This window comes from Pinus tabuliformis, chromosome J (assembly GCF_031772625.1).
Source record: "Pinus tabuliformis cultivar Carrire ecotype Pingquan chromosome J, CPIR1, whole genome shotgun sequence".
Classification (NCBI taxonomy): domain Eukaryota; kingdom Viridiplantae; phylum Streptophyta; class Pinopsida; order Pinales; family Pinaceae; genus Pinus; species Pinus tabuliformis.
This window is the reverse complement of record NC_142295.1, coordinates 1,194,406,171-1,194,433,738: the sequence shown is the minus strand read 5'-3', so window position 1 is coordinate 1,194,433,738 and position 27,568 is coordinate 1,194,406,171. Positions and strand designations below refer to the sequence as shown.

General features: G+C 40.0%; 1 protein-coding gene across 2 annotated transcripts in view; it reads right to left on the bottom strand.

Annotated features, from left to right (window-relative positions):
* Positions 1-27,568, bottom strand: part of LOC149231373 (TCP-1/cpn60 chaperonin family protein) — a 65,951-nt gene that overhangs the window by 16,313 nt on the left and 22,070 nt on the right. For both annotated transcript variants that reach the window (XM_089379188.1, XM_089379187.1), the window contains exon 3: positions 10,701-11,019. In XM_089379188.1, the coding sequence (XP_089235314.1) occupies positions 10,701-11,019 (319 nt within the window). The remainder of the gene's footprint in view (positions 1-10,700; positions 11,020-27,568) is intronic.

The following is a 27,568-nucleotide window of genomic DNA, read 5'->3' as shown; positions in this document are numbered from 1 at the left end:
AGAAACTGAAGGCCATTAAAATGGCTAAGACTGACAGTGCTACAACATACCTCACAAAGATCACTTCAGTGAGAGATGAGTTGGCAGCCATAGGTGAGATCATTGCACCCATTGAGTTGGTAAGGATTGCTTTGAATGGTCTTGTCAAGACTTGGGAGAATTTTGTGGGTGGCATTGTTGCACAGAAAAACCTTCACGATTGGGAGAGGTTGTGGAATGATTGCATTCAGAATGAGATCAGAAAGAACCATCTTGAGGCAACCAAACAAGTGTAGGAGGATGACAATCTGGCATTGTTAGCAAGAGGCAAGAAGGGCATAGCAAAGAAGCAAGCTTCCAACAGTGGAGACAAAGGAAAAGGTAAAGGCAAGCAACAAAACAAGGAAAAGGACTATTCCAAAGTCAAACGTTGAAATTGTCAAAAGTTGGGACACTATGTTGTTGTGTGTCCCGAGAAGAAGAACAAGAAAGGGAGAGACAAACCCATGGCAGCTTCTGCAAATATACAGAGATTCTCAGAGAGCTTTGATTGGAAGTTTGGTTTCATAGATTGTGAAGCCACTGGCTCAAAGGGAGTATGCATTCTCCGCTACTAGCAAAGCATCTTCTAGCATTTGGTATGTTGACAATGGCGCTTCCCGCTACATGACAGGAGTCGGAGAATACTTTTTAGGGCTTTCAGAGGATGACACTGATATGGAGGTAGTACTTGGATATGACAACATGGTTGGAGCAGTTAGTGTGGGGACATTGATATTTGATAGGGAACCCAAACCTCCCTTGAAAGTGTCAGATGTTCTATATGTGTCTAGAATGAAGAAGAACATGATATTTGTCTCGGCACTTGAGGACAGAGGGTATCACGTGTTGTTCAACAGAGGGCAGGTGCTTATATATCCTAGGGGAACTCCAGCTTCTTCAGCTAAAGTGATTGGCGTGCGCCATGCCAAGGTGTACAAGTTCTCATTCCAACCCATGATGGCATTGAGTAGCAGCACCCGAGACAAGACTGACAACAAATCTAGCAGTTCAGGTTGTGTGAGATTTGGCACCGCAGAATGGGGCACATGTATCATGGAACCTTGAGTACATTACGGGAGATCACCACTGGTGTGCCAGATTTCAATTCTGATCACCCTGATGTATGCAAAGAATGTGCTATGGGGAAGTTTGACAGATCCCCTTTTCCCAGTAGTGACAGCAGAGCGATCGGGATCCTTGACTTTATTCATACCTATGTAAGTGGTCGAATGTCTCATGTATCCTTGAGTGGCTATAAGTACTATGTTTTATTCATTGATGACCACTGCATGAAGACCTGGATTTATTTCTTGAAGACCAAGAGTGAGGTCTCCAAGCGGTTTCAAGAGTTCAAAGCTCTTGTGGAGACTGAGACGGGTATGAAGATCATGGTCCTCAGGTCAAACAATGGAGGGGAGTATACCCTTGGTGAGTTTGTTGATTTTTGTGCTGAGGCAGGCATTAGGAGGGAGTTCATAGTTCCTTACTACCCCCAGCAAAATGGGGTTGTGAAGAGGAAGAATAGATCCATTGTAGGGGTTGCCAAAGCCATGCTTCATGATCAAGGGTTACCTTTATTTTTGTGGGCAGAGACCTGCAACTCTGTTATGTACTTCCAGAACAGGAGTCCACATCATGCCTTGGGGAATGCGACTCCCGAGGAGGCTTTTTTTGGGAAGAAGCCTGATGTTGGGCACTTTCGTATCTTTGGGTGCCTCACATATTCCTATGTCCCCAAGGAGAACAGGACCAAGCTAGAGCCCACTGCAAACAAGGGCATCTTTGTGGGTTATAGCGAGCCCTTGAAAGCTTATCGGATTTATATTCCTGCACAAAGGAAAGTGGTTTTCAGGCAGGATGTGAAGTTCGAGAAGGAGAGAGCCTTCAGGAGGTCACGGGGGTTAGAGTATCCAAAGTTACCAGACCTTCAAGAGCAGTTGAGTCAGTGACAAGGATCCAGTGGTCAAGGATCAGGAGGTACATCGATTACAGTTTCAGGTCCATCAGTGAGCAGTGGCTCTCAGAGTCAGGTGGATGGTTCTTCAAGCAACATGCAGGGCAGTTCACAAGGTAGTCTACTAATGGACAGGTCGCATGGTACTTCAGCATCTAAAGGCACAGATTCAGGCATGAGGTCAGTTGGCAGGCCTTCAAGAGTTCAGGCTTTTGATGATGATAAGGATTCTTTCACTCTGATGGGATAAGTATGCTCAGGGAAGAGGAAGCCCATGTGGCTACAAGATACCTTGCACGAGGCCACATCAGTGGCTGGGCCAAAGAGACAGGTTAGAGAGAGTAAACCACCTGAGCGGTTCTGTAGGTACATGGCATTAGTAACAATGCATTGTCGATTCCGAGCCTTCTAGTTATGAGGATACAGCCAGCTAGCAGGTCTGGAGAGAGGCCATGATGGAGGAGTATTCTTCTATTATGAGGAACGATGTTTGGGAAGTAGTGCTGAGGCCCGAAGGTAAATCAGTTGTTACTTCCAGATGGGTCTACAAGATAAAGCATGTTGCAAATGGAAACATCGAGAAGTTCAAAGCTCAATTTGTGGCCAGAGGGTTCTCACAGGTAGAGGGTGTTTACTATGAGGAGACCTTCGCTCCCATAGCTCGGTATACATCTATTCGCTCCATTATATCGATTGCAGCAAAGATGGGTTAGAAGATCCACCAGATGGATGTGAAGACCGCATTTCTCAATGGCTTCATTCATGAGGAGGTTTATATTGAGTAATCGCAGGGCTTTGAGGTGCATGGGAAAGAGTCCCATGTATGCAGATTGCAAAAGGCACCCTATGGCCTGAAGCAAGCTCCTAAAGCTTGGTACTCTACGATTGATACATACTTGCAACAGTTGGGTTTCACAAAGAGTGAGGCTGATCCGACCCTATACTTCATTGTGGTGGGTGAGCAGCCTCTCATTCTGGTGTTGTATGTTGATGACTTGATCATCATTGGTGCAGAGAGACTCAATGAGGGCTGCAAGAGAGATCTTGCTTCAGAGTTTGTGATGAAAGATATCGGCTTGATGCATTATTTTCTGGGATTGGAGGTGTGGTAAGAAGAGAGGCATTTCTTCCTGGGACAAGGGAAGTACATTGTGGATATTCTTAGCAGATTTCACATGGAGGACTGCAAACCCTTGTCTACACCTATGATCACTAACTAGAAGAAGCTTCTGATTTTGAGTTGGTGGATCCTACTCTATACAAACAGCTAATTGGTAAATTGATGTATTTGGTCAACACTCGACCAGATATATGTTTTGCAGTTAACACTATGAGTCAGTTCATGTGTGAGCCCAGGAGACTGCACTGGCTGGCTGCAAAACACATTCTTTGTTACTTACAGGGGTCTGTGGATTTTGATGGAGTGAGACCGGCAAGGTACACAGATTCAGATTGGGTAGGTTGTGCTTCAGATAGGAAGAGTACTTCCGAGTGTTGTTTTGAGCTGGGTTCAAAAGTTGTGTCGTGGATCAACCGGAAACAACAGTCAGTTGCATTGAGCTCAGCTGAGGCAAAGTATATGGTTGCTAGTTTGGCTTGTTGTGAGGCCATATGGCTTCGCAAGATGTTGTTTGGTCTATTTGGTCAAGCATTGAGACCTTCAATAATTTACTGTGATAATCAGAGTTGCATAAAACTCACGGAGAATCCAATTTTTCATGACAGGTCAAAGCATATTGAGATCAAATATCACTTCATTAGAGAATATGTCCAAAAGGGAGATGTCAAGCTTGAGTACATTTTCACAAATGAGTAGGTAGCGAACATTTTCACCAAAGCCTTACCACGGGGCAAGCATGTCTACTTCAGAAACAAGATGGGAGTGGTGAAGAACACTTTCCTCAGGAAGAGGGAATGTTAAAATTTGGGTACCAAAGGACAAGTGGTTCCCCAAGGCTTTGATCTTTGGCCTAGGGAAAAGTGTCCAAATTTATTTGTACTTTTCTCCTAACGTGACTATAAGTGGTAAAGTCAATTTAATTTAAAAGTGACTTTATAAATGGTAAAGTTACATTCTAATTTAAAAGTGACTTTATAAGTGGTAAAGTTACATTATAATTTAAAGGTGACTTTATTAAATTCAATGAAGAATTAGGAAGTGAAAAAAGTGACTATGGAAATAAAAGGCTAAGTGGGTCTTTATTTAAGTGGGTGGGTTAAAAACTAGAAAGTGAGAATTAAATGCACATTTATTCTCATCCCTAGATCTAAATGAATCTCAGCCATTAAACCTTAGGGTAACCCAAAAGGTAATTTAGAGAGTAAAAGGAGAAGAGAAGAGAGAAAGATCAATCCACTCTTTCATAAGCATTTGAGAGAAAGAGAAGAGAGAGCAAGGAGAATATTTCTGAGCAGTGAGGAAGTGAAAAAGAGTAGCAAGAAGACATTTTAGCAAATCTGGGCAACAGCATTTATTGGCACGCATCCCCCAAGGCAAAACCGTACAGCAAGAGAGAGGTGCAAAAATCAAGGAAGATGGACAATGGCAAGGACACAAATTTCGAGGCAAATTTGGGCATGATTTTCGAGGCAATCGTACTTCTAGAATCTGTACAATCTATAGAGCAAGTTTTGGACACAATTTTCAAGGCAAGGCCTACAACATTTAATGTTGTTTTATTGCTGGAAAAATTATGTTTTGGTTGTTTAATGATTGGCACGATTTTCGAGGTGGAGTAAATCGAGATAAGTTATAATTTGTGGTTGCTAGAATTTTTACTGTGTATTTCAGTCTCTGTAAAAGTATTTTCAGAAATAAAGAAGAGCTCTCAAACAAGTTTTCCCCAAGAGTTGTAGAGGGTTTTTCCGAGGTCACATTGACCAAAAATCACTATGTTATTTTCTGCATGTGGCCATCATAATTTTGTTGTGTTTTATTTCTGCAATTTTGGCAATTGTAAAATCTCTAAATTTGTGTTTTCAGAAAATATTGTCATTTCCAATTTTTAGAATTCTATCATGCTTGGATTTAAAACTAAATGCATGGAGTGACAAAGAAAACTGATAACCGGTGTGGGTGTTGATATTTCTTCAAATTTGGTTTATCCCCAGTTTATTATTTATTTATCCAAATAATAATTGAATCACCGAAAAATAAAATCGCTAGTATCTTTAACTTCTAGAATTAAAAATATGCAATGGAAATAAACCAAATAGATCAATCACATATTGCAAATTTAAATAACCCACAAATAATTCTCCATCATTTCATTATCTGGAAAATTTGGGTTTTTCGACCCACATAGATACAAGGAGAAATACAATCTGGAACTTGCAACTTAGCTCCCTCAAAATGAATTCATTTGGCCTAGGTAAATCGGCCTTAAGGAAATCTACCTCCAAACGAAATCGCTCTACAGATATCGCCCTCCAGCAATCAAATTTGAACCCTCCAACAACTCAATCTACCCCTATCTCTAATGAGGACTTGAAAAACCTCAACACTCCAGCAACTCATCCTCCTCCAAACAAACTTGATCTACTTCTGGCAACTCAACCCTACAATCTCCTCCAACTCGACCCTCCTGGATTCGCTCAAACACATTGGCACTTCTTCCTTCCCTATGCAATAGTAACTAAGCCACTTGAACTGCGAAGAGAATCACTCTCTCGTGATAACTCACTCACACACATTGTGCTCTTCGTTGTGTCTTCACTTCCATCATTAGCCTCTATGTATAATCTTCATTGAGTCCAAATCTCTAACCCTAATCTACCTCTGGAAACATCTTGAAGATTCCTCATAGAAACATCTTGAAGATTCCTTCTAGAAACATCTTGAAGATCAACACTTGAATAATTAAATTATTCATTCTTAAACAATAACCTGAAAGTCCACAATAATTAATTCACTTTAATTATTGTACTTTTCCCAAGTAAAATTTAGGAAAGAAGGCATAAATCACTAGAAGAGGCAAGTAATCAGTGTTCTATGGGGACGCATCCCCCAAGTTGGGGGACACACCCCGGCGCTCCCCCATGCTCCGGGGACGGGGAAACTCCTGGGGAAATGTTTCCCCCACGTCCCCTTTTTGGGGAAACTCGGGGAAACTCCGAGAGGACATTTTTCGGGCAACAAAACATGACTCCTTTGACAAGGGGACGTTTTTCTAGCGACAAAACGTGACTCCTTTGACGGGGGGACGCATATGCATCCCTCCCACTTTTTTCTCTAATAATTTTTTATAAAACATTAAAAATTTAAAAAATAAAAATAAAAAATAAATACAAATTTAAATATGTGAAAAATTAGAAAACAAAAAAATGAAACTATATTAAAACATAAAACTTGTTAAAACTTGAAAACAAATTAAAATTAAATTATATAAAAGTTTATAACTTAAAAAAATAAGGTTTGGTATTTATTAATATCATTTAGAACATTTTGACAAATTTACTAGTATTTCATTGCTCAGTGCTTTCTATGTTTACTTTACTTTGGTACTCTATGGTTATTTTAGGCTTCAACATAATGTCAATGTCATTGTCATATGATGAATTTAATTTTTATAATTTTTGTAAATTTGATGCGCATTGCATAATTTCAATTGTCAAATGATGAATTTATTAATTTAATTTAGATGTGCCTTGCATCATGCCAAATGATGAATTTAGAAGGAAAATTGCATAATATCAAATGATGAACTCAATTTAGTAATTTACTTTTAGATTTACGATGCAAAAATTTCAAATGATAATTCATAAATATAATAGTCTAATAAGTAATGATGATCATTATTAGTCTTTAGATGCACATTTCATAATTATTAAGATTTTCTATTTAGTTATTGACATATTTTTGGGATTTTATTTTTTTATTTTATATATTAAATTTTTATGACTATGACATCCCCTGTTTCCCTGAAAATTCCCTAAATTTTGGTGTTGCTTATATACGTACCCCTTGTGCGCATCCCTGCTCCCGCGTTTCCCCGTCTCAGAAACTCGTTGGAACACTGCAAATAATGTCTTCCACATACTAAGACACCAAGCCATTGTAGAAGATCATCTGATGCTACTCACATCAACACTCCTTCTTAGCAAGGAAGGGATTCTCCACCACACCCAGCTTACCCTAGTACTCCACAGACTTTAACATCATTGGAGGCTTCATGAGAGCATTTGCCACCTGCTGCTCTGTAGAAATGTATCGCAATCTCTCATCACCCCTCTGGACCTTGTCTCTGATGAAGTCATATCAATTCTCAATATGCTTGGACAGATCATGAAACACATGATTTCATAGAGGTTAATGCAACAACTTAAATTATCATAGTGTATCATCGTTGGCACCATCTACAGATCAAATAATCCTACAATCATCTTGCAAAGCCACTACCTCACAACTCGCCATACTCGTTGCCATGTACTCTGCCTCTGTTGCGCTGAGTGCTACTCACTGTTGCTTCTTGTTGAACCATGAGATCATGACTAATCCCAAGTTGAAACAACATCTGAATGTGAACGTTTTGTCCACCACACTCCGTACCCAATCAAAATTTGTGTACTCATGCAGCTCCATTCCTCTAGCCCTGACATATCTTAGTCCAAAGTCTACCGTCCCACGCAGGTATCTCAGCACATGCTTTGCTGCCACCCAATGAATGTGTTTCGACTCCACCATGAACTAACTTAGTGTATTCACGGCAAAACATATATTCGGTCTAGTGTTGACCAAATACATCAAAAACTTGTCAATTGCCTATTTAGTGTGGGATCCAGTAGTTTGCCTTCAGAAGCATTAAGTTTCTTCAAGTTAGTGATCATAGGTGTAGAGATACACCTGCAATCCTCCATCCCAAATGTCCTCAAGATCTCCACTGCATACTCGCTTTGTCCAAGGAAAACCCCTTCTGGTTGTTGCCACACCTCCAATCCCAAAAAGTAATGCATCAAGTCAATGTCCTTCATGTCGAATTTTGAAACAAGATCCGCCTTGCACATCCTTATGAGCTTCTCTAATTCTGTCATGAAGAGATCATCCACATACAATACCAAGATGAGTGATTCACCCTCAACGAGTACAACGTACAAGTTAGCATCCACATCACTCTTGGTGAAAAGCCCAAACCAAGAAGATATCCATCAATCGTGGCATACCATGTGTACGGAGCCTGCTTCAAACCCATAAAGAGCCTTTTCAACCTGCATACATGGAAATCTCTCCCATGCACCTCAAAGCCTTGAGGTTGCTCAATATACACCTTCTCCTCAATCACTCTGTTGGGGAAAACAATCTTCATAACCATCTAACGTATCCTCCACCCCATCTTTGAAGCAATGGGCAAAACTGCGCTAATAGATGCATATTTGGTGATGGGTGTGAATGTCTCCTCATAATCCACTCCTTCCTTCTAGGAGAAATCGTCCCATGGCCGACCCCAAAGTTGTTGACAAGCAAGAATCTCGTCCACAAAAGTGTATGACTACTTCACATACCCCTTCAGAACAACTTTGACGAGCTCTGAATCATGCACAATTTCCCCCACAGCGCCAAGCTCATCATGACCATATTGGACATTTGTGAGATAGGAAGTCACAGTCTCAAATCTGGCCATTTTAATATTGTTTAACTTTTCCCACGGTACCATTTTTTTGTTCTCATTTGTACTCTGCTAAACACCGATTAGAGCTACCCACATTTGTCCACTAGTGTCCTTCCTTGATATGTGAGGAATTAGATAACCCCTCACACCATCCAGAATTATGCAGCTCAATTTCATGTCCATGGTTTTATGTTCAGCTGCTTGTACCGAATCTAAAGGAACCTGCACATCTTTGCTTACTAAATTCCAAAGATCATTCATTTCTAGAATCCAAGTAATTCGCTCCTTCCAAATGCTGAAATTTAATAGTCACCTCCTCTCCCTCCTCCTCCTCTACCTCTCTCTCCCCTACTACCTCTTCCCGATGCCTCCTCTAACCAATCAACGATCAATTCCATGCCAAGCCTCTCGGTCTCATCTCTCCATGCAAAATCAATCTCCTCCTCCTTTGCTTTCTCCAAAAAAACCAAAAAAAAAGTCGTGTATGCACCTCTGTCCACAGCCCCTACAATATTTTCAATCATCACGCAATATTATTGCTACATGTACGATATTATCACAATATTTTCGTTTTTGAAAATATCACACTATTCACTACCCATAACATCATTTTGCTAAAAAAATCATGACATCCCAATAATCTTGGCACATTGAAAAATCAAAAATATGAAATGCCTCACAAAATTTTGCCATCATCACTTTCAAATTTCCTCTATGTTGAGTTCACAGAGAATTCTAGTGAAGCCAGTCCAATGAGCACTGCAGGTCATCAACTGTTGGGGTTTGCAAAGCTTGCTAGAGATGGGTACATAGAAAAGGCTGCAGGCCTTCAAGGGCTACTTCTTTTCCTTCATTAATTTCTCCTATCCATCAGGCTAAAAGGAGGAACATTCAAGCATTTTGATTATCAAACTCCTGGATTGTGAAAGTTATCCCCAGCTCCTACAATATCACGGAATCTACAAGACATACATAAAAAATTATCTTTTTCCTTGAATTTTGAACCTATGTAAGATCATCCATCAGAGTTATAACAGCAAGGGATGGTTTACAGATTTATGGCTGTGAGGCCTACCAACCCAATGAGTTCAATATAGATCTTGAAGAACTGAACAGTGAAAACCACAAAATTACACACAAGCAACCATATTACCAGACAGCCATTTGTGAAACCTTTAAGTTTTCAAATAGCAGAACAGATAGTCTTTGAAGAGATCTGTTAATCATGGTAGGAATGGTCTTTCATGAAATTCTGGCAGATAGACTTTGATCCTATAACTCACACTTCACTGTCCAAGCATCGATTGAGCTTTTCGGATTGCCTAAAGAGATTTCGCATGACTCTATTAGTATATACTCTTTGGGGAGTTTAATTTCAATTTCGTTGGTAACAAGAGTGTTTTCTCAATATACTACAATTTGTGTAGTGAAGATTTCAAGGAGGAGAAAGTATTCCCTGCTTCAATGGCCCAGAATCAAATCGAGGATGACTAGACGATAAAAGGGGGAAGAGGAGAAAAAGAAAAGATAGGAAAGCATGGTAAAGAAATCAAGCATTCAAGACTAAAGCAGGATAAATCCCTTTCAGTTGAGATTTTCCAAGAAAATCAAGAGACATTAATGAGGGCCACCAGCACTGATAACAAAAGGAAGTACATTCAGATTCAACAGGTAATGATTGAGCTCATCTAGAGTACTATGGAAACAGATACAAACAAATGTCAATGAAGACTGCAAGGCTCAAGCCATCTCAAACAAAATTTCAACAGAACATGCTTCACCTTCACAGTAAGTTTGAGGAGATAATATCTAAAGAGGAAGAGGCTGAAAGAGTAATTTCAACCATGGACTAGGATTCTGCCAAAGGATGCAAAAGCTGAAAAACATGGGAGGAAAGAAAAGAAAAGAAAAAGCACTATGAAAGATTGAGAAAATCCTAAGCTTTTAACCCTGAACAACAAGGATTCTCCAGAATAAAAAGAACTAGGATTGAAGTTAGAACCACTCTGATTTTATTTGCCAATCCACGAGACCATACAATGAGACTTCCTGCATATACTATTTTTAACACAGAACATAGTATTTCTTTGAACCATAAAGATAAATGCACAAGCACTTACATCTTTGAAGAGAGTGTAGTCATACACGTCTGCACCAGAGATTCAATATTGTTCAAGCTAAACTCAAACTTCTGTGAAATGCGATCCAAATGCTCTACTGCTAACTTTGAAGCCATTTCATAACCTTCTGCAATCCTTATGGGGTGAATCCCCCGTTCTAAAAGTTGCTCTGCATGCTCCAAAAGTGCACCTGCTGTAACAACCACCCCCGTTGTCCCATCTCCAATCTCATAATCCTGACTGCGTGATAGTTCTACCATCAGCTTTCCGATTTGATTTTCCACATCCATTTGCTCTAATATTGTTGCACCATCGTTGGCTGCCATTACAAAGAGTAGCATTAAATACCTAGAGCAGTAAACTTGCATTAAAAGAAAATTATCATGCACACATGCCCTTTCATTTTCAAACCTTGTGAACATTACACTATAGGTGAAATTTCAGCAAAACATGTGAAACATTTAATTTCTTGAGATTGGAAATGCACCATTATAGAAGGTGTTTTAGAGGGCATAAAGGCTGGACATATGCTATTACTAGAATGAGAAAGCAACAGAGAAATACATTCCACAAAGCCAACATTAAATTAGAAGAATATTCCAAATTGTAACAATTACAACACAAGATTTGCAGGAAAAAAACATTTTAAGTTAATTACAGCTGAAGAAGATATACAAGTTCAAGATTCAACTACAATGTATGCAAGCATTCCACATGGTCACAGAAATAAATTGACTAGCCATTGATGACACAATTATCTACACATCGTTGATGTGTTTTGAGTATACAAGAAATAAGGTTTATATCAGAAATGTATTTTGCAACAAGAAATTTAATATATATATATATACAGAGAGAGAGAGAGAGAGAGAGTATAACAAGTTGCACAGATTAATGAGATGTCTATGGGTCCTAGGGGGGGTCATTGTACTAAGTTACAGTCCAAGTAACATACATGCATATGTTGATTCCAAAGATTGTTTATCAGAATACATATGATTCAGCAGTGAACTGTCAAACAGAAGCATCATCCAAATTCAATTGAGTTGCAGACATACTCCACAAAAGCAAACCAATCATACCTACAGATTTAATGAACCTCAATATATTTTCCTGGCGGCTAATAAGATTCAAAGGCAAAAAGAAGTAAGACAGCAAATACATTTTATTTCAAACAGTTCGTCAAAGACAGCATTTTAAAGCAGAGAACCTAATGTTTGTCCTCCAAGTATGTCAAAAAAAAACTCCGATAGTATTCAAAATATGATACAAGTAAAAAATGTTTAAAGGTCTACAAACTTCTTTTTCAAGGAAATGAATAGTTTAAAGTAATAAAGGAAGAAAAAGATGTCAAATTTGTAAAGTAATAAAAAGGCATGCATCTGATTTGGAGTCACAAGGAGAGGGGCATTTGTTTTGGAGGCATAAGATGATAATCTTCTGTAAGTGGAACACAGATCTAAGCTTTTTCCAGAGATATAGGTAGACATGGGAAACATTAAGAGCTTTATGATGTTGGACTCGCATAAACTGACTGGAGTGAATTACCCTTCATGGAAACAAAAGATGGGGAGGATTCTGTCCTGTAGTGACCCTTTGGGAGATTGTGTCAGGAGAAACACCAAAACCATAACCTTTGGCAAATGACTTGAAAAGAACAAGAGTGCCCTCATGAGCATTTCTAGTTAAGGATGATATTATTCCTCAATTAGAGGCAAAAGTTCTATTGTTGAAACTTGGCAACTAAAAAAGGAATATGCATAAAATAAAGTACTGATATAAGCTAAGAGATGAAGGCTGCATTGATAGCAGAGTCAGATCCAGGAGAAAAATGTACAAGGAGAATGGTTCCAAAGATCTGGAATACAAATAATACAAACATATCAGGGTATGCTTGAAATAATTCCCCTAACATCCAAGGCCAAATGTAGGAACCTCTGGATAGAACACTGTCTGAGGGAGGAGCTGCAGGATGATCTAGATTTGGATATTTTGCTGCTGCCTGGAAGAGACTGCCTAACATCAGGGCCTGGGTAACCTCATCTCATTGCTTATGTGGGTTCTGGAACAGCAACATTGCCAGGGTCTCCTGGACATAGGACTAGCTAACTCGGGCCTCATGGTGGATCTCACTGCAGAGGAAGTGATCATTTGGGTGGAGACTAGTGGCCAAAGAGCATTTACAGCAAAATGCCAAGGGAGAGGCAGGTATGTTAACTAGCTGAAAATTTCAGAGCAATTCATGAAATTCCAAAGGTAACTTTCAAGAATCAAAACACGACACAACATAAATATTGTAATTATTGTGGAAAAATAGTCGCAGAGGAGAAGAGTGTTTTCTGAAGAAATGACACAGAGCAAAGAGGAATGGAACTAAAGGTAAAATTAGAGGTAGAGATGATAGACATAAATTTGTTAAACTAAAAATGACCCTGAAACAGGCTGAGACTTGGTCACTAAGTTCCTAGTGGACTTAGTTACACATTGCATTGCTTATTTATAGAAGTACAAAATTGGTGGAGTGATCATCTTTGACCAAGTCCCTTAGATTTACAATTAAAATATGCATATTTAGATGGGTGATCAAGTGTGAAGGAGCCCTACATGACTAACATACAATGAAATAGGAAAAATAAAGTGAAAAAGTGTAAATTGCACTTTCAACACAAATGCACACCTTCACAACTGCCCACCATTAGGTCATGTTACCCACCAAAAGTAAATTTGTGAAACTAAAAATGACCCTGAAACAGGTTGAGACTTAGTCACTATGTTCCTAGTGGACTTAGTTAGAAATTGCATTGCTTATTTATAGATGTACAAAATTGGTGAAGTGATCATCTTTGACCAAGTCCCCTTAGGGTTACAATTAAAATATGAATATTTAGATGGGTGATCAAGTGTGAAGGAGCCCTACATGACTTACGTACAATGAAATAGGAAAAATAAAGTGAAAGTGTAAATTGCACTTTCAACACAGATGCACACCTTGACAACTGCCCACCAGTGGGTCATGTTACCCACCAAAAGTGGGTAACCCCATCGGAGTAAAATTTTCTGCTTTGTGCAGCCAGCCAGCCAGCAGCCCTATATTTGCTTACTATATGATGATAAGCCACGTTGTGTTGGACACCTAATCCTAAAGGGTTAGTGTGGAAGCCGGAAAGACTAAGCAGTCCAAGAGACCTTGGGATCTGAATCCCAAGAGTCACCTATTGTACTATAAATGTGTATCTTATGTTAATAAAAAAATGAATTCACCGATTTATCTTTCATACTTGTTTTGCTGTCCATGTGTTTTTAACATGGTATCGGAGCCACTTGTTTTTCGTGGCCTGTTATTTGCACGTCAGTCCTGCACCTCTGCCCATAATTCTGTGTCTGAGCTGCTCATACCTGAGCGCTGCCTCTGTCATGCGTTTCATTCTCTGACTGCCAGAAGATGGTGTCTCAGACTGCGCCCTCTGACCATGAGTAATTGATGTGCGTTGATGCGTTTTGAGCGTTGATGCGTTTTTGAGCCTGATGCGTTCATAGCATTTGTCAGAACAGAGGTAACGTCTCTGTGGGAAGTTTTTCAAGGTATCCATACATAGCAAATCCACACAGGTCAGCTTCGGTAATATGAAGCGTTTTTCTGAGTAGAACATTGCGTTTCCTCTGAGTTCCTTATGGTTGCTAGTTGCATGTCCTGAGTAGAACATTGCGTTTCCTCTGAGTTCCTTATGCACACTTCGGGTCCAACTGTGCCATAGTCGGGGTAGGCAAACGTTGATTTAGGAAGGCGCAGTTACATTCAGAACCTTCCTCCTACGGTGAATTACAATGAATTACTGCTTTCTGTTGGACGCTGTGTTGGTGTAGCCATTCCAGGAGTTCCTCCTACGGCGAACTGTCAACGTCTCTACGAAAGGACGTGCAATTTAGTGCTCGAGGGACTTTAAAAACCAAGAAATTTAGTACTCGAGGGACTTCAAAAACCGTTTGCACTTCTTCCAGGTATTGGATTCGCCCTGGTGTCCATCAATCTTATAGCCAGCATCGAACATTGTATAGTCACTCTAGATCGGGAATTGAGATTGAAAATGGCTTCTGTGGCCCCTTACGGCCGTCGTTCTCTGGTAAGGTCGATCTGGTAATAAATCATTTACCAGGGTTTTATTCCGGTTGTGGTCTGCGCAGCCCTAATGGCATGGGTTGCAAAGGAATGAGGTCACGTTTTGTACCTGGGCGATTTTGGCCAAATAGCTACTCCATTGAAGGGTTGGCTGCAAGTAACCGGCAAGTAAAATCCGTCTTATCACCCGTTTGTCCTCTGCCGCTCTGTCACGCTGAATGCTTTTATCTCTATTCTACATATTTTGTAAAACTAACACCTCTGGCTTGTAGTTCCAAAATATCTCCAATCTCTACCAACTGTGCTGTTTTCATCTGAGAACTGTTGTCCTATGATCTGAGTGGAATGACTGCTGTGTGAGGAAAGTGTGACTCGTGTTGGATGTCGAAGCTAGATTCTATGGTGAACGCAAGTGCCAAATCTGTGTTTGATTTCACTTGTTCACTGCATTTTGCGCGGAAATTTGTCTATTTGGTGGCCTACTGCGTATTTTGACTGTTTGGTGGAATCGAAAAGAATCAAGAAGTGAGTAGCCAGTGATGTTGGAATGTGAAGCACGTTCGACTTGATCCTACGCATTCTTATAATTCCTTTTTCAACCAATTTGTGAGTCTTCCATTTATGTTTACAATTCAATGTGGTGAGCAAGTAAGCCTATCCTGTGTGGTTATCTCTCATGATATGTCCAGCATGGTAAGCATGTGTGGTGTGGCGTGAAATTATTTGCAAGAAAGTGGAACGTGCAGCGTGGTCTTGCTAGATTTTGTGGTAGCAGAAATCTACTGGTGAATGGATAAAGGAACTCGAAAATTCACCGACTGAAGAGTGCAGGTAATGGATGCTCCATGTGTTGGCCGATGCTCCTCGATATCCTGGTGTGAGGCATGCTGGTGCAGACATGTTTGATAAATTACCAACTAACTAAGCAATCTTTTATGAAGTGGATTCTGGATGATTAATAAGTTGAGCATCAGCCCTGGTATTTGATGGCGAACACAAGTTCAGCATTATGCATGCTGCGTTGCCTTTAAACGAGTTGAAGCGGATCCCTTTTCTTGAATTGAAGTTTACAAGTTGTGGTCTGTTTATTTTGAGTCCAAGCCATTCCTGTACCAACTGGTCAAGTCTAATTACATTCAAGTCTAATTACATTCACTATTCTACTGAGGGATGAGTTTTTTTGGTATTCTGGGACTGATATTCCAGTGAAGTCTATTGTTATCCATTAAATAGCACAAAGTGTCGAACCTCTGTTGCTAAAGTAAACACTGAGTTGAAGTTTTCTGGGTAGTGTGTATACCAGGTTTCACTATCTCTGAGTTTAGTCATCTTTTTTCAAGTAATATTCTGTTGAGGTGAATATTCTGTTGAGCACTTGTTCAGATTCGAACTCGGATTGTTACCTGGATTGTTTGCCTTGAAGGAGTTTTATTTGTTGCAGATCCGATTTGTTGGGTTGATCTTCCAATGACCAACAATTTTTTATGACTTGGCACATGCTCAAGCAGATTTTAAGAACAGTATTGAAGCCACCTCGAAGCAGATTTGGTGTTGTCCATGGAACAATTTGAAACAACCTTTGAGTGAAGTGATTCGTGGAGAAGTGATCAGCATTGTGAAGTGAATTTGAAGACATTTTTGAAGTCATTTTTTTGCAGTTTCTTGTAGAGATTTTGGAGCAGTTTCTTGTAGAGATTTTGCATGATTTCCATAGCCGCTAGATGCTCTGAAGTTTGAAGTTGAGGACAGCGCTCATCTTCACATTTATATATTTTTTTTGCATTGGTGATGTTATGCTCCAGTTCATTCTTGAAACGAACTGTGGACTGTTGATTTACCATGTGCCCAATTGTACCAATGTTTATTGTAGCTTGACGAGAAATGTTTATTGTAGTTTAACTTGGTAACATCCAGCTTACTCAGGTCCTGCTCCATCAACCATTTTCGCGACATTGTTGCCACTTGATAAGCCCTTACAATATCTTGTAGTAAGAGTACAATATTATTTTTCTGTTGCTGTTGCCTCAGTTGTGTTTTTTAAGTGACATTGAAGAAAAATGGCCAGACTTGAAGATGCATTAAAGTTATTGAATATCCTAATTCATTCCACTGTTGATGAGATGGTCAAAGTTAACAAAGAAACTCTCTTTGACATCCAAACCTCTCTGCAAACTGCACATGAGAATATTGAGTTTTTGCAGCTTGAAACAAAGCTACAGCAGGAAGAATTACACCAGTGGAGTCATCATTCTGAACCTGTTTCTGTTCAGAACAATGAAGCAGACTCCCATAAACAGCAAGTCAATAATGTTACAGTTCATTCAGATAAAGCAGCAAAGTTACATGCAGATGCAGAGGTTCAGTCTGCACTTCCCAAGCCCATCATCAGACCTTGGGAACAGCTTGTCCACAACAAGCACAGAACCGGTCTTGGATATGACAAGGACTTGTCCTTTCATATTCCAGACTATGCCAAGCCCATTCAGTTTCAGAGTGCTGGTTTCATTAATGACAGTTCACCTGCTCCTTATGACAGTTCAGCTTCAACTGTTCCAGATTCTACCCCTCTTCCACAGCAACAACAAAAACAACAGATCGTGAAATGCCAACACTGTGATCGAGTTGGCCATCTGAAAGATCACTGTTTTGATCTTCATCCATGTGAGCACTGTCATAAAACCAGTCATTCTTCACACAGATGCTTCAAAAACAAACGTCCTGCAAGAACGAAGATTCATCTTGGATGGATCGCTTCTTGGCAATGGGCATCAACAGCCAAGAAGATATTCCAAACACATGTTAGAACTTGTTCTAGAGTATTGAACAGTCTTGCAGTTGAGTTTTCTCCATCTTCTCACCTTGTACCTGACAGGGGGGGAAATGATGGTCATCTACAAGCTTCAAAGTCACATCAAGCGAGCCTGAGCCACAACCTGCCACACCAGTTTCAGAGTTGCAGCCAGAGACAAAGATGCCTGAACATGCCTTCAGTTGGCAATCTGGGACACTTCCTCTAGCAGAAGACTTCAGCTTCTTGCCAGTTTTGGAAGAATTCCAGGAACACAGATTGAGAACACTTCCTCTAGCAGAAGACACCAGCTTCTTGCCAGATTTGGAAGAGTTCAGGAATTGCATTAAGCATTCCAGAGTTGTTGGTCATCCTTAAACCATCACAGATTGAGAACACTTCCTCTAGCAGAAAACTACAGTTTCTTGCCAGTTTTGGAAGAGTTCCGGGAACTGCACTAAGCGTTCCAGTGTTGGTGGTCATCCTTAAACCACCGCCCTTTTTTACCAACATTTCATAGAGCACATTCAGCCTAGTGCTGCCATGCATTTTTGCACATTTTGTATTACAGCTCTCTTCTTGGACTCATACATAACCCTTCGGATTAAGGGGGGGAATGTTGGACACCTAATCCTAAAGGGTTAGTGTGGAAGCCGGAAAGACTAAGCAGTCCAAGAGACCTTGGGATCTGAATCCCAAGAGTCACCTATTGTACTATAAATGTGTATCTTATGTTAATAAAAAAATGAATTCACTGATTTATCTTTCATATTGTTTTGCTGTCCATGTGTGTTTAACACGTTGCTTCATCCTTTGCATCGGTCAGACCCCTCTCACCATCCAGCATTCCTATTGAAGAAAGGTGGGTCACCATTCTAACACGGATAAAGGGGTGATCTAGATGATTGACTGATCTTGACCATAAACTTGTTCTCTCACCTTAGTGGGAGGGGGTAGTCTTTGATCTTAGTCCAATGGGACCTCATTTGAGGCCTTAAGGTTGTAAGAAGAGCACTACTTGGGAAACTTGGATTGAGTACAAACTCCATACCCTTTCCATACTTACCACTTTCCACCATTCCCCTGATTTCACATCCATCCTTTCGGTCTGTCATTGGTTCATTGGGATTGGAACCTTCAAATCCTCATCCTTGAGTCAAGGCCAAAAATAAAATTCCCTAGAGGTTGATGCCGCTAAAAGAAAGTTAAAAGCATAAAATGGCCACAATGAAAAAAGAAAGAAATTTGAAATACAAAAGATTGTCAAGACATTAATTAGAATGTGGGCAAAAACCTAGCATGAGCTCTACCCCCCGCAATAGCCATCTCCCCGTTCTTGAGCAAAGCTCCATCACATAATAAGGAACCCTTGCATGTCCCAACCCTGATGAACATGAAGTCGACTCATCAAGGGGTAAATCGATGTTATATCATTAAAAGCAAGCTTTGACACTTGAGAGGATACAATAATATGGCACAAGCCAGGGAAAACCCCAAGATGGGGAAAACCCTTGATCAATTCTTCTTATTATTAATATCAGGTGTTCAACAGAGAGGGAGTACAATAGATCAAAGTGAAAATGCCTTGCTAATTTGAAATTCCAACATTAGACAAGAAAGTGGCTCAATCCTTGCAACTCCAGCACATTGTCAATCAAAGTTACTCATGGTCTGGTTAGGGTTGCTTACTGTATGTTGTTGTCTCACTCAATCAACCCAAAACACCTCCATTCCACTGCGGTTAACCCAAGTATATAAGGAGTTGCCCTTTGTTGGCCCTTAGGGCTGATCTGGATCCAAGATAAGCTACTCTCAGCCTTCTAGTATAGACTCTACGATCCTACCTAAAATAACATATTAGAAGAGCAGCCTAAGGATGATCACAAACTAGCCCAAAAATCATTGCACAAATTCGGCCTTATTTTCTACTCTTGGATTTGGTCCTGCAATGACAAATAAGCCCATACAAAGTGCCCAGAATTTCCTTTAAGTCTTGCGGTTGTCTCTCATAAGAATCTCGGCCTTGTGACAGAAGAGAAAGCCCAAAACAAAAGCCCCTTCGTCCTCCTTCTGAACTCGGCTACCTCAGACATACTTTTGAGCCATTTGATGTGTGAAATGAGGTTGTAGGCACCTCTATATATACAAATTGTTGGGGGTTCAAGTGACACGTCCATAGGGCTTTATGAGCCTACATGGAGGGGCGACCAACCTTAAGAATTTACATGAGTGGGCATAAATTCAAAAACCCATTTCTCCTTATCCAAATTTGATGATCTTTAGGTCGATTATGGTCATCTCAAAAAGAGGAATTCAATGCCATAATTATCTTCTTCAAAAGCCCTGACCAAAGTGGAATATGGCCCTAGTTGCCAATTTTAACACTCCCTCTCAACTAGGGAGAATTCCACTTGCCAATCCATCTATCATCACGTCATCCTGTCATTATATACCATCTTTGCATCTCATCTCAACCCTGTTGAACATTGATATAATTAATGAAGAATAATTTATCGATAGTGAGTCCCAAGACCTTACCACTCTCCACTAACAAAACTCAGTCCAAGGGTACCCTAATCAGACTTGATCCCAACTCAAGTTGTTGAACACATGCATCTTAGACATAGGGTGTACGGCAATACACAATGCATCCATCGGTAGTGCTATGATCCCTATCCACTTTTCCCAACTCATTGGCCAGCTGAGAGGTACTTCCCATGTGTCCTAGACTACATGGGTAGGATGATATTGGGGCAACAACAGGGAAAGAATAATCACATCCTGCTCACAACCACACATAGGGAAAGGATAAGCCACATAGTATGCACATGCAAACCACCGAGAGTGGGGAAGGGTGAACCACATCCTACACGCATGCCAACCAACAATCGTAGGAAGGATCCTACACGTGGGGAAAGGATGAACCACGTCCCACCGACATGTCAACCCTTGATCGAAGGGAATGAGCATCCTACATGTGGGGAAAGGATGAACCACGTCCCACCGACATGTCCACATGTGACAACAAGTAGATGCCTATATGCATCTCTCACTAGGGTATCTGCAAGAGAAGGTGAACCACTCATCCTACACATATGCCATAGGAGAAGGTGAACCACTCAGTTTATGCATATCTCATCAACCGTAGGGGAAGGTGAACCACTCACCCTATGTCTGCTCGTAGTTCCAAGAAGTACGCTAAGTCCCCAAGAGCTCCCAAAGCTCAGTGTTCAACCAAGACCCTCATAGTAGGGTCTTTCCATGACTCCCAACCTCTCTTTGAAGGAAGATCAACTTCCTCTTATAATGATAGATGAGAGGATCATTATCTGATGGACAAACATTATCAATAAACATCATATCTCCCTCTTAATATTGGCAAAGTAAGCTTGCACATAACCATCAAGCCATTTTGAAACCTGTTATTAATCCTTTGGTCCGTGTGCTATAATTATCCAATCATAATTATGCATCTTATATGCAGTTCATCAGAGTCATCAAGCCCAACTGTCATGATTTTCTTCCATAAAAAATCAGACAAGCAAAGTCATCAGGAATTTTATCGCTCCCTCTGAAGTCTTGCTTTAGGAATATTATGATGCTTTTTCAACCAAAGAAATATTCCCAAGAGATTATCTCAACACAACTGTATGATCCATCTTTGCTAGATGACATCTACCAACACATCAAATTACCCAATCAATGATGAGGAGTCTTTCTCATTCAGATATTCATATCTATAGAACCATTCTTCATAAGATTCTGACTTAATGCAACTAGGATATCAAACCTAGGGACTTCTACTTATTGTGCTTGTCAAGGCATAGGATCTGACAAGCACTTTCTTCCAAGTACCTTTGTTTTCCATGTTGATAAGGACTAATACAGAGAACTTGTTCCAGAGTGCCCTGCACTTCTTCTCCTAGCTGATCTTCAAGAATAAAAGCTTCAAGTGAGTTGCACCTTTTATCAAAGCCAACAGGTGTTGTAATTTCTTTTATTAGCAAATCCCTGTAGCTTCTTTATAGTAGATAACCTTTCAAAAGATAAGCTATCCAAAATTTACATTTGTCTTGTTCACAACTTCGTTTGTGATCAAGACCATCAATCTATGGGGGTGACAACATATCATCATGGCAACTGAACTGTAACAATATTATACATAATGCAGGACTGAAAAGAGACCATAAAAGAAGCTGAGTTGTATATGCTAAGATGCCATACATAAGGTAGAGCCACACATAGCAGGATTGATGCCATATATAACGATGAAGTAACCAAGAATGTTTATTGGCCTAGGTCCTATCCTTGACTGGAAGCATAAGGTCTCCATACTTCCAAGAAGACTATTCCTCCTTGAAAGATTCAAGATCTTATCCGAGAGATCTGCCTTCAACAGAGTTTCTACTCTGCTACTAAAGTTTCCTATGACTCTATTGGAGATTTCAATTTTTCTTTTCAAAACAGGAGGAGGATTAGATTTGTTACTAGAATCAAATGCTTTCACTTCTTGATGCCTGAAACTACTATAAGACTAAAAGTTTCCACAAGATGGGTCAATCAATTTGCAATTATGGCATTCTTAGCATGCTTCAAGAGATGTCTTCTTCTTCTCTGCAATTCTGGTCACAGTTAGGGTTTGCTAGCAACCTGTTACAACCCTCTTTCTCCACTACCTCAATTACCACGCTTTTCCATTTGTAGACACCGTAACACTGATCTAGGGCTTGAAGCTCCTCAATGCATCCTATAACAACCTTGTATCAACAGCAAGATAAAACAGTCTCAAACTCATGGAAGAATCCTTGACCTGGCTGCAGCCTAGAGAGAAGGGCTTATTCATGCCTTCATGCCCTTCAAACACCCTCTTTCTGCGGCGTGTAGCAGAGATATAAAAAATAGCACCAAAAAAAACACTCAACAAGCATCTATCCAACAAGAAACTCACACCCAAAATCAAGAGATAAGTTGCCCAGACAAACTCCTATCCTCCACGCATGGTACCTTAGACCTGCGGCCTCTCCCAAGGAAACCACACCCTAAACAGAGATAAACCTCTTCATAAACTTGACTCCTTGCCACCTGTGTCCTTGCCTCAAATGCCATCCTATTTCAAAGGTGTGGATGATGCACTTGGATGATAGGTATGGACCGACAGTCTGTTGGTGACGAGCTTGGGCATTCTCCAAACCTTTGCTTTTCCATTGGCAGGACTACATTGAACCTTTGATCTTCTTGAAAGGTGATTAGTAGATGAACCTTAAAATAAAACGAGCCCTAACTCTTCTTATGATCCCTGTGCACAAGATCATAGAGGCATGTTAAGATCACCAAGATTTCTCGAGCTGTAGATATAACACGAGGATTGAGCAAAATGTTTCTTCTTAAAACTGAAAGAGAAAAATTATTCCAATGCTTGTTGCCTCCAATCCACTGCTTGGAGAGAATCTTTGTAAGATGTCAAGGCCAAGAGATGTTTGCAAGTCTGTTGTTACTAATAAAGGATGACTTTTACAAATATCACTTCCAAACCCTAAATGATCTTTGAGAATGAAGTGTACCAAGACTGATCTCTAGACTGAGTCAGCGACATCAAATCTGAAAATGGCCTATTAACTATTGACATAAAACAAACTTACTGTGATATTAAATTTACAGTAATGTCAAAGGTTAACGATTCTGAAGAACCCTAATAGGTTATCACATTTTGTAATAATAGATGATCACTAAATTATGAGAGATTGTATAGAGAGGGCAAAATCATACCATAATGCAGCGCAAATCATAATATAACACTGAAATGTCAATAAGAGTCACAGTAAAGTGGTGACTGACTGTGTAACAATGCCCATACTGAGTGATGCTTATTTGAAGCATCCCCTCATTGAAGCGATGCCCATATTGTATTAATACCCTCAATGCTACTGTAGTTAATGCCACTGTGATATGAACCATGACACTGTTGCATGGAGTGATGCCTTAGATATAAATGTACTGCCTTTAGTGACAAACCAATGTGATGTGATATCAGATCGTATAATAACTAATTCAAGTGTTAACTGCAAAGATCAAAATATGATCGCATTACATGCCACAGATAGCAACAGAGGCACAAGAGCAAAAAAGTCATCTGTATTAATATGTATCCTTTAGGGTATTTAAGCTTCCACCATCATATACGTTAAACCCACCGCCGGAGGTGTAAGGTTCCCATCATTTAGGATGGGACAGCCACCGCCAGAGGTGTTCTCAGAATCAGATGTTCAGGCCGAAGGCTCAGGTGTTCAAGCCGAAGGTTCAGGTGTTGGTGCCACAGGCTCAGGTCTTATCAGAATCATTCGGCGATGTCACTCAAAACGTATTATAAATAATGTGAGTCATGGAGAACCATAGAGATATGCGAGTCACAAGAGTAAAGTGAACCATAAGATCCATGGGCCATTGTAACGTAAGCACAAAAGAAATAGACATGATCCTGTAGTCAAACGATCCCACAAACAAACATTCATATCTTTTTCAAAGAGATGACCTTAGATCCTTCCATTGATAAGATGCTCAGCCTTAAATGGCAATTTGACTATCCTCTTCGACTTCTAGCACATAGATCATGGGTACTTTGAGATTTACTGATTCGGGCTTCCCAACAGGTATCTCCCTCTGCTTCCATTCTTCATATTTTGAAGATTTCGAGGCCCTTTTCTTCTAGCAATATAGACACAGCAAATGTGCACTCCATAGTCCATTTTATGTTGTCTTATTTTCAAACTAGCAGAGAGAGGAGACTTGTCAATAAACTTCTCCTGTGATTGCGTTTTCTTTTACTCTTGCTTGGGCATGCCCTCTCCTAACTTTGATACCATGTTAATTTTTAGGACAAGTTCTTTGTTTAGGACAGTTGCTTCAATATTTCATATTAGCCCATTTGCTAATCCATTAGCAATTTATCATATTGTCAATAACTGAAGAAAGAACATATGCAATAAATGACAAAGACAAGCCAAGACAAGAGGATACAATAATATGGCACAAGCCAGGGAAAAACCCCAAGATGGGGAAACCCTTGATCAAATCTTCTTATTAAGAAAGAGTACAATAGATCAAAGTCAAAATGACTTGCTAATTTGAAAGTCCATCCTTAGACAACAAAGCAACTCAATAGCTACAACTCCAGCACATTGTCAACCGACGTTCCTCATGGTCTGGTTAGGGTTGCTTATTGTATGCTCTTGTCTCACTCAATCAACCCAAAACACCTCCATTCCATCGTGGCTAACCCTAACATATAAGGAGTTGCCCTTTGTTGGCCCTTAGGGCTGATTTGGATCCAAGATAAGCTGCTCTCGGCCTTCTAGTCTAGACTCTGCAGCCCTACCTGAACAACATATCAGAAGAGCGACCTTAATATGATCAGAAACTAGCCCATAAATCATTACACAAATTCGACCTCATTTTCTACTCTTGGATTTAGTCCTGCAATGACAAATAAGCGCATACAGAGTGAAAGTCATGTGGTTATCTCTCATAAGAATCTTGGCCCTGTGACAGAAGAGAAAGCCCCTTCGTCCTCCTTCTAAACTTGGCCACCTTAGACATACTTTTGAGTCATTTGATGCGTACTTTTGAGGCATTTGATGTGTGAAATGAAGTTGTAAGCACCTCCATATATACAAATCGTTGGGGGTTCAAGTGACACATCCATAGGGCTTTATGAGCCTACATGGAGGGGAGGCCAACCTTGACAATTTACATATGAGTGGGCATAAATTCAAAAACTCATTTCTCCCTATCCAAATTTGATGATCTTTAGGTCGATTTTGGTCCTCTTGAAAAGAGGAATTCAATGCCATAATTATCTTCTTCCAAAGACCTACCAAAAGTGGAATTTGGCCCTAGTTTCCAATTTTAACATGTCACCTCCATTTAGGGGTAGGAAGCACCTAATAGGGTTTGACCATCTAGCTATCCCTCACAAGGTTGGGAACACTTTAACAGGACTTGATCTAGTTTGATATTTGAAGATGATCCTAGTTTGAAGTCTTGTTATGCCCTTAACAATGAAGTATGGTCCACTATGATGTGGTCATTGTCTCTAATGATTGGTAACTTTCACTTGAGTTTGAGATGGTTTTGCCAAGTCGTCCTTCACAGAGTTCCAAAGGCCTTTAGGGCACACATTGAATCCTACACTACAGATGATGCCTAGGTCATACTACACTTTCAAAGAGCAGCAATGACCTTGCAAATGCAGCGTAGACCCTCTATAACAAACCATTGGGAACTTTGATGATCCAAGCAGTTGATTGACACCTCAGAGCACCTCCAAATGCTAACATGTTGAGCTCACTTTGCTTTGTATTGGAGATTCTTGACGATGTACCCAGAGGACCCAGCATACCCCCAACTTGGCCTTGACATTGTTTGATGGGCATGGCATAGATCCGAAGTCTAGATGATGATGGCCATGCCAAGATGACAAAAAAAGGCTTGTACTACCACTTGGAGACCCAACGCTTGAGAGAGAGAGTGCCACATCATTATTCTAGCCCCATTGGAAATGACAACACGGACCCAGAACAGGGTTTTGACACACATGGAGGCATTTTGAAGCATGGCTTGACGGCTTCCTCTCAAGGATAGAGTTGATATGTTGAATGGACGTCCACCTTGGCCATTACATGCATTTTCATATCATTTATTTCCCAAAAAGGGCATGACATCTTTCTATAGGAGAGTTGGACCCAAATGTATGGGCTTTTGTGGCTTATCTTTGTTATGTTGAGTTGTTGGGTTGGCTTGTAAGCTATTTTCTTCATGAATACTCAAAATCAAACTTGTCATAGGGTTTTTAGGCTAATAACTAAAATTGATAGACCTCATATAGATAGAGGATCACTCTCTCGTCATTTTTCATCATCACAATTGAATTTCAACCTCTTTTAGAGAGCTAGACTTAGCCTTTTTATAACTCGCTACTTGTGATGATGTCATCTTTATGGTTCTCTTGCTATTGGAGATTGGATTTTGCTTGGAGATGTCTTTTTAGAATTGAAAGGAGGCTTTTTCATGGAAAAATTGTAAGCTTTATTGCAGGTTTTTATTCTTTACAAGTAATTAATTATTGCTAGGGTTTTTCTTGTTCCATGTCTACATACATATCATTTATGGAAAATCTTGGTTGATTGTTGCATGTTAAATATCTCTTCCTTGAAATCCATTGGGCACCTCCAAGAGAGATTCCCCTATTTAATTTCTCCCCTCACAAAAAAGATAACTAGGGTTTATATAAGTGAAAATAAGGGGTCCCCCCCTTATTCCAGGCATTTTTCCAATATCTCTTAAATTGGTCGTAAAGACTGCATCACCCAAGTTGGATTAGACACTGGCAACCTTGGTATTGGTCAAAAACCTTGAAAACTTAAAAAAAATTCCTCTTATTTCCTATGCCTTTCAATGTAAGCCAATAGGGTATTATTTAGGTAGGGCCAAATTCATTTGGAGCTCTTGCAGTTGGACATTTGAGGTAATAAAACACAAATTTTACCTTATTGATCCTTTTAGCTCAAAATCTTGCCTTTTGCATGGTGAAATTTACCCTAGGAGTGTTGAAGTCATCTTTATCTAAGCATTTTTATGCCCTAGAAATCCTAACTCTAGCTAGGGCTTCAACTTAAGGCTTAATTTAAAGGTTTGCCTTATCCCTTTCTTGATTTTATCCTTTAGTGAACTCTTTCATATCTTGAAACCCCTTGTTCCTACATATCTTGAAACCTTAGGCCATATGTGTCATCTCTAGGCTTGGTGTACAATATGCTACTTCTTTAAAAGAATAATTGTGTCTTTGTCCATTAAAGAGTGTCTTCATCTACCCTATATCCACATCACCTTGAGCCATATAATCTAGAATATCATTTAGGTGATTACTAGGAAGCCTTCGTTGTGGTGCAACTCCACTTAAGAGTAAGA